This window comes from Polypterus senegalus, chromosome 8 (assembly GCF_016835505.1).
Source record: "Polypterus senegalus isolate Bchr_013 chromosome 8, ASM1683550v1, whole genome shotgun sequence".
In the NCBI taxonomy this organism is placed as follows: domain Eukaryota; kingdom Metazoa; phylum Chordata; class Cladistia; order Polypteriformes; family Polypteridae; genus Polypterus; species Polypterus senegalus.
In genome coordinates, this window is record NC_053161.1 from 123,867,129 (window position 1) to 123,876,262 (window position 9,134).

Genomic DNA, 9,134 nt, shown 5'->3' on the forward strand with positions numbered 1-9,134 from the left:
GTTCTGTATGACACAGAAATATATAATAAACACAGTACAACTCTTAAATAAAAAAGGCAGCAATTGTACCAACAGTCCATAAGTTGTTTATCAAGAAGACATAAGACTAACATCCTTAACAGTTTTATAAGTAAAAGATAAATTTTGTTGTTAAGCTAATCAAATTCTTTTTTTATATCTTTTTTTTTTCTTGATTAAAAATTTAAGCTGCTGCACATAAAACAATTTTGCTGTACGAACTGAAAATCTGTCAGTTTTAATTTAAAGGACAAGATAAAAACATCTGAAGTTATTAAAGTAGTTTTTCTTGCCATTTGTCTAAAAGCACAAACATCCAATTCAGTGTTCTTAATTTATTACTCCACTTTATTTAATGTAAAGGCTAAACTCTCTAATAAAACAAGCCCAGAGTGCACTTTGGTTACATTGCAAGAAAAAAAGAAAGAGACCCATGCTGGCTCAACTACCATAATACCTTGTGCAAAGGAACACTGCAGCAGTCGTCTGCACTCCCGCGGCACTCCAAAAGGGCCCAATGCAACTGTTTGTAAGGTGAAAATGATTTTCAATATTGTGGGTGGCAGAGGGCGGTCGACACCTGTGAGAGGGTGGGAGCAGGCAGGAGCTAGAGTGTGGTGAATGTATTTATTAAAAAAAAAAAAACCTAAAGTCTGAGATATTAAATTTAAATTTAGAGCAGAATGTGCAGTGCATCTCCACATTTTGTTATGTTACAGCCTTATTCCAGAATGGATTAAATTCATTTTTTCCTCAGAATTCTACAAACCCATAATGACAAGATGAAAAAAGTTTACGTAAGATTTTTGCAAATTTATTAAAAAAAAAAAAAAAAAAAATTGAGAATTAATGAATTCATATGATTCATTTGCCTAAGCATGCATGACGCCGGACTTTGTCCTGTATCCAAACAGTTCCATCTTTCACCTTTACACCTGGTGCAGCTGTGTTGTTCTTATATGTGAGTGGATGTTTCTTGTGGGGAGGGCTTCTGTTCTCTTTTTCCGATATGAGTTCACCTCTGTTATAGCGCGTCTATTTGAAAACAGCTGTGTCAGATCGGGGGGGACCATGAACGTGACAGAGAATAAAAGTGAATTAAAAAAAAAAAAAGTTTCCCTTTAAAAGTACCATACATTTACACCGTCGGTTACAGAACTCAAATCAAATGTATGCTTTTATTGTATAATAGTAACAATAAAAACAGCTCAGTACTCAAGACATTTATTTTGGGAGACGTTAAGACTCGAACCCAGAACCTTCTGAATTGGAGCCAGCAGCTCTAACCAGTACACTACCCGAGAAGTCAGGACAACAAGCAACACTAACCTGATTTTTTTTTTCCTTCGGTTATAGTCTTGGGGGGGAAAAAAAGTGCATTTGTTCTGTTAAACTTATATCTTTTGTGAAAGTGCTTATTTGATATTTGGACTACAGTCTTCACACATTATATATACCAGGCATGTCAAACACACGGCACGCAACAGAAATCTGTGCGGCCCGCATGACAGATCCTAGTTAGCAATGAACTTGTACAAAATAATTACTATCATTTGTGATTGAATCATTCTGCATCTTTGGCGTTACTTATTGACTTTTCTTACTTCTACCTTCTGACAAAAGCACGTTTTCCCATGGCATTACGGTACCGGAAACGTCATTTGCTAGTATAGCCACGAGCCTTGACCAAAGTTAATGAGCCACAACATCACAACTGAAGTGCTAGGCTGCAGCAGTGGGCAGCTAGGGCGGCCTTAGGCATGTGCAAACTGCGCACAAGCACAGGGCTGCCACGCCAATATATATTGAAACAGAAACAGAAAATAACGACATAGCTGACAGCAATGTGGCCAAAAAACATTGTGTTTCTTGTTAGTCAGTCAGTCTGCCAAGTGCCATCAGTCTGGAAGGTTGTGCTTGTGTTCAGTGAATTTTGTAAAAGTAGTTTTGTGCAAGCGTCGTTTTTTTATGATGGCCGTTTATCGTGAGCAACGCACGGCAGTGAAATTGTTTTTTTCTTGAAAAAAGTGTTGCAGAAACTATTATTGAAACGGTATGACAACTCTAAACCACCCACCCTACTCATCGGATTTAGCTCCGTGTGATTTCCTTTTGTTACCTCGGATGAAAAAAAGACTTGAAGGGAAGGCGTTTTGCTGACGTCGAAGAGGTAAAACAAGAAACGACCACAGCATTAATGGGCATTACTTCAGATGAATTTAAAAAATGTTTCGAACAATGTAACAAACGGTTAGATAAGTTTATTTCCACCAATGGAGAGTACTTTGAAGGAGACTAATTGTAGTTTGTACAGAAAATTAAATTAAACACGTTTTAAAAATATTTCCGGTTATTTTTGGGTCCCCCCTCATATATATTTTATGTAAGAGGATCTCAAAGGCATATGAATAAGAAGAAATATGTAATAATTTGTAATAGCAATTTAATGCAATTACACTAATGCCCTCTTTTCTCACACAACTTGTGAGCAGACGAGAAGCCAGTACTGGGTTACTTACTTTGCTTGGTTACAGTGTACTTGCATTGATAAAGCAAAAAATACTGTGAGAAAGTGGGGAGTGTTTAAGCTACCAGTAATATAGCGACTAGAAAAGCGTATGTTTTAAGCAAAATTTAGAAGTGTCACTTGTACATAGGCAGCTCCTACCTGTCCATTCCACATTTTTGTAAAATGAATAGCAATTATTAAAATAGATTGCACTTTATTTCAATATAGAATAGTAAGCGGTTGTCTGCTTACAAAGCTTTAACAAGACATGTTGCTTACACTTCTCTTTTTTGGTTCCTGTCTGTGGAAAAGATGTGCGGACTTGTGCTCAGAAATTATTATTTCAGCCCTTTTGGAAGATCTGTATTAAATACTGATGAAGTAGAATCATCATAAAAAAAGTAAAAAGGAGATCTGGGCCAAAGAAGGGAAACCTTCAGCCACCTCCTTGTATAAGATCATGCTAAATAGGCTTATCAATCATACATGACTTTTTTTCTTAATGGAAGTAATATATTTCTGTGCGCGGGAGTGGGACAAAACCATTAGGGTGCAGGTGAAAGTGGGATAAATGATGCCAGGTATATGTGGAAGCAGGTGGGCATGAGATGGTATACTATGGGGGTGGGTGTGTTCAAGTTATACAAAAAACAGTCCCATGCAGACCTCTACACTTAGAGAAACATGGGATGAAAAGTTCGGATTTTGTCATTGACCAATTTACACGTCACCAATCAATTCTTTATTTTACTGAAAATTGGTCGATTTAGATCCATGGCTGATTGATCGGAGCACCCCTAAATTACAGCCCTAACTATTTAACAACCATCAATTGTATATGCGTCTTATTTATTATATACTAAACTGTTACTATATTTTTCTGCACCAGTTAAGACTACTAATAAACACTTTTTATTGCAGTAAGGTACATTTTTAAGTTAATTTAGTCTAATATATGATCTGATGTGCTCTATAAATAGAAATGACAATAAAACCAACTGCTGAAAGTAAACAGGATTTATTTTGCAGAGTAACACTTATTCATACTGGCAGAAGTGAACCCAATATCCTGCTTCAACTTGTATACTTACTTTAAAACTTCTGCATAACCTTTTGCAGCTGCCACATGCAATGCCGTCCCACCAGATTTCATATGCCGAACATCATTGATCTGACCACTATTCAACCACTGGCGTGCATCACGTTGCATTATCCTCTCCTCTTCTTTCCGAGCTGCTTCTACATCCACTCCTGAAAAACAAACATTAACACATGCAACTTTTTATAAAATGTTATGATAAATATACTACAGATTCTGAATGGATCTGCTTTAATGATGGCATGTTAACATTTCAACACTGCAATTTTAAATAGTAAAGCAATTGGTTGTTTGAACATTTAACAAAAAACAAAAACATGCTACAAACACATTTCATTACTGCCTTTTACTGCTAAACACATTTAATACCTCTTAATTTTCACAAAATGGTTCTTTCTGCTTCACTGCTCCAAATATACTTTAGTGAAAATTCCTAACCTACTATTATATGTCCACAGTCTGCCCTTCGGCTAGCATCTTCAGTACCTAGTTATCTACCACAGTCCAAGGAAGTATAGCTTAGGTTAACTGCTAGCTTTAAATTTGACAATCTGTGAGCAAATGCCAGAAATTACTACAGAATACTAAAAAGTCCTGAATAACTAGGTTTAGAAAATATAAAGGTGGATGGGTGTATCTATTTTAATATCTCCATGTCTGGCTTTTTCGATAATTTTGCATATTTAAATATAACAAATTATACACTTTTACATATTTAAATAAAACGCATAGTAATATGCATTGAGTAAGATATCAATAGTTAGAATCTGAAGAATATGTCAATATACCACTAGGACCGTCTTTCATTTAAGGTTAAAAAATGGATTACATAAAAAGAAAATAGCATTCCCAATTAATGGCACAAACACGGTTTTGCCAACTGTATTATTCATTACCATACTGAAATTGTGCAAACCCCACACATTTTTTTTCTCCCAATCTTAATTAAATACAGGGCTTAAATTATTAACTTTTACCCTAACCAATTGATAAGTTTATTGAAAAGCAGCACATTTTATAAATCTTTGCACATTGTAGCATTCACACAATAATGAAATACACCATTCACCACCACCACACCATTTTTAATTAACGGTAACAAAATCATACTTTTCTAGAAGAAGATAACATTTTAATGTGTAGTGGTAAAAGTAAATATTTGACAATTTTGTCTTTGCTCATTACTTTCAAAAACAATCTTGTGTTGAATAACTTTGCATTCAATGACTGAAAAAAAAATTTTACCCCCCCAAAATCTCTAATTTACTGGTAGACATACATGAAGCAAGTCCTGTTAATGTTTTTTGAAATGACGTATGATACGTGGGTATTCCTTCTTTAGAATAATTACTGGGCCGATTTAAAATTTTTTGATGACAGTGTGTGACATGGGACAGGTATAATTTCATGCAGAGTCAACTGACCCCCCATTGCTTTCGGTGAGGTATTATGTCTGTGTGCGACATAGATAATTTGTAAAGGGGTTTTAAAGATTTTTTTTTTTAACCTTTGTTGGCCCAGCACCAGACATCTCGGTGTAGAAGAGGGCAAGAGCTAAAAGCATTCTTTTCATAATTCATTTGTACTACACGTTATAAAAGATTATAACTTATACTGCATAATTGTATATTTTCAGTTTTGCATTTGTTCATATAGACTATTTTCATTGAATAGAAGTATTGTATGGTCCTGAATAATTCATTTGCATAAGGATAACTTATTTTGTCTTTGTTTTCTCTTTCCAATAACCTTTTTGATACCGGATAGGCTTATAGGATACTACTACTACTACTACTATGATACTTCCAGCATCAAATCTTCCAGGACTTTTCAACATACACAGAAGCTAATGAATTACTTTATCACAGATAAAAGTAATACAGAATTCCCATATGGGGATCGGGCAGTCTCTTGGCTTTAGGAACCCTTGGAGTTCATTTTCTACATTATAATCACCCACTTTAGTTTGTGATTTCGAGTTCTCAATTGCCATCTGACCATAGCATATGTTATTAAATAAGACACCAAATGTTCTCTTAACCATAAGTAACCTCCAGACTAGGCACTCTTACATTCCACCTCTTATATAACTTTTTAACACTTTGAGAAACACTTCTGAATAAAAATGCACTAAATGAATAAATTATGTTTTTCTACTGAAGTCTGTCCTACAGATTCTCTCTTTTATCATAGGAACTCTCCAGCAGACTTCATGCATACAAGAACTTTGGCTCTGCCATTTAAACAAGCCGGACATTACAGAAAATTGAAAATGTGCACTTTGTACTTATATTTAAAATAAGAAATTCATATTGATTAGTGTCCACCAACAGAAAAATAAAGGCCCACCTTAAGATTTGCCATAAGTGTACTCAGGGCAGTTTATCTAAATGCTTCTCCAGTGATGTGAAAGTATACCTTCAAATCTGAACAGACTGAATAGAGAAAAAGAAGACTGATTGTATGACCCAGACTTGATACCATGACGATTACACATTTCTGAGCAAGTCCAAACATGCAGACTGGCTTTTCTTTCATTTTTTTTAAACTTATTTTTAATTTGAATATTCAAACCTTATTTTTTGTCAAATCTGATAACCCTAGTATATGATGTTAACTTTACCATGCTGTGCAAACATAACCCACAAATTACTGTGCAATTCAGCCATGAGTTTGCCACCAGAGAGACTATTTAGTGCTGGGGGCAATGTAGTCACATGTCAACATTCAAATCTGAATTCAACAAATATTTGACATGCTGGTGTTCTTGACAAAAAAAAATCTATTAGACCACAATATGTGTGGAGAAGAAATAGAGATGTTAAGAAAGCAACTATTATGTAAGGCTTCTGTTTGAAGTAATTTTATGATGTTACTTGTTCAGCACTATATCCTACTGTAGCAGTCATTTGGGGGTGGGGGGATTCAAAAGGTAAATGTTTTATTTGAATATGCAATATTTAAATAATTTGTGTAACATTTATATTCAACTGTATTTAGTGATCACTATGATTTGTTTATTTATAAGACAAATCCTGGATATCAGTAAATGATGCTCTATTGATTACAGATTGTGCAATATTTAGATGCTGTTCCTATGCCACAAGTCACAGCTTTTGTGATGATTGCCGTTTGATTGTTCTATACCAATTGAAAATGTAACAAAATCATCCTTGCTTTAAAATGTGAAACAGTTAATATTTTTATAGTATTTCATGTGGTAATGCGCCATCATATTTTAATCTATTACACAATGAATACCGAACTAAAGCTTCAGTTTTAAAATTTATATTGCAAATCAAATCGCAATATCTGTTAGAAAAATCACAAGTAGATATTTTCCCCAAATCGAGAGAATGCAATATGGAGACAATACATTAAAGATGATTTACCAAAATATAATACAAATAGCTACTGAATGGAAAAATGTTTGATGCAGTCATCACAGTGTACATCACATGCATTTTGAAATTATGGAATGCTATGAATCAATTTAATGTGCTAATGGCTACTTTTCCTCTGATGATAAATGGTTGTATCATAGACTTAAACTTCTTAATGTAATCAATTTGATGAGTACAAGTACCAAGATTAAGGACAATCGTAAATAAATGTAATTAAAATGAAAGCAGAAATATTGCCACTGAATTTACTAAAACCAACTTTATCTAGCTTGGAGTCACAGGGGCTAGTGCCTAACCCAAAAGTACTGAACACAAGGCAAAAACCAGAACTGATTTATTCAAAAGTGTTTCACAATTTCATAGGTTACAAATTATACTGCGCCATTTTGCAGCTCTCAATCCTAACCAAGTGTAGCCTAAAAAGTTTGCAACAAAAACTGTTAGGTTTTACTATCTACAATAGACTCCAGAGCTGGTTCCCATCTCACAGCCAAAACAGTCAGAATAAGCTAGAGCCCCAACAGCCCTGAAACTGATTAAGCCGGCTTTGGAAAATTGTGTAAAAATGTATATGGCCTATACGAATTATTGCAGCAATCAATTAATTAATTTCCTAAATGAACTTTTCCATGGAACTCTCTTCTCCTTAGTGTCAATTCAAACTATGCTTAAGAATTCAAAGTGGTGTCAGTGAGTAACTTAAAAACTATAGCTTTACATTTATTTTACCTATGATGGTAAAATGTTTTTATTTAACCTAAAAACAAAACACCAAGCAATGAAAGACATACTGTACATGTTCAGAAGACAATCCATGAAACTCAACAATATTGCCTATTGCTATGTGACAAAAGAACTTCATCTAAAGCAGTTCTTCATATAGAATGAAAGAGCAAATAATGAATAATGAAATCGATTTTCCAGTTAACATATATATCATCATTTTTCTTCTTCTAGTTAAACATAATCAATGTTCATGTGAACATGGGGACATCATAACATTTTTAAAAGCACAATGTCCCTTGAGTTTGGTATTATTTCAATTATTTTTTTTCTACAAGCACTTACCAACAAAAATCAAAAAGCATTTGATCAGCATAAGGTTGCCTTTCATTCAAAAAATATACTTTAGTAGTGTTGAACTTACCTCATACCAATGTTTGCAAAACTAGTCATTTTTGGAATATAAATTTTATCCTGTCTTAACAAGTCTATAAATCCTTGACCAGTTAATGTAGTGCTCTCCAGATTTTGCTGCTCTCACATTAAATACTGTTCCTGCTTTTAAGAAACATTTACTTATTTTACATTCATCTCCATCTCCAGGATTTCATTAAGATTCTGTTATTCATGTAATATCATAAACCAACTTTTAAACTGCTTAACTGTTTAAGTTTATAGGAGTGATGTTTCCAAGTTATATCCAAACCTATAAAAAACCTTTTTAAAATTTCTTCCAGTCTAAATTTATTACCTTGAGTTTCACCTTGTAACAATACTTTAATTTAGAAGTCAACATTTTGAGCATCTAGTATGCACAAATCTTACTCATATGTATTTGCTCATGAAGAATGAATTCAAATGAACAACAACAATTTCAACTATTGTCTTCTAGTTTAAATAAAGTCACTGTTGGACTCTCCATTATACATCATGTCATGATTATGGTTCATGTCATGGGTGCAAAATTTTCTTCTGTCACTCATGTCAAATCCTGGTCAGATCTTGGGTCACCTTTGAGAAACACCCTGCCAGTACAGAAGTCTGCAGTCTACCAGTTGAATGCAGCATATTGAATTTCCTTCAGATGAACCACAATTATAACACAAGAATAACTTTCAAAATGAATACTTCACTCAAGTATTTTTAGCATCCATGTTAGTTTGGTTCAAAAACAGAAAACATACTCTACAAAATAAATGGGAGACTTTCTAATTTATAAATTTCAGCATATGGAGATTATCTTCAATCACATCAAAAATCAGCACTGTAAAACAATGCTTAAGGGAACAGACTCAAAGCATTTTGATCATTCCACAAAATATTGTCCATTTCTCTGTGAGAATGTATCAGTGACCTTAGTTTTAAATCACTGCCCATTAAA

At 33.9% G+C, this 9,134-nt stretch overlaps 1 protein-coding gene across 7 annotated transcripts in view; it reads right to left on the reverse strand.

Annotated features, from left to right (window-relative positions):
• Positions 1-9,134, reverse strand: part of ppp1r12a (protein phosphatase 1, regulatory subunit 12A) — a 309,313-nt gene that overhangs the window by 160,477 nt on the left and 139,702 nt on the right. For all 7 annotated transcript variants that reach the window (XM_039761743.1, XM_039761744.1, XM_039761740.1 and 4 more), the window contains exon 4: positions 3,619-3,778. In XM_039761743.1, the coding sequence (XP_039617677.1) occupies positions 3,619-3,778 (160 nt within the window). The remainder of the gene's footprint in view (positions 1-3,618; positions 3,779-9,134) is intronic.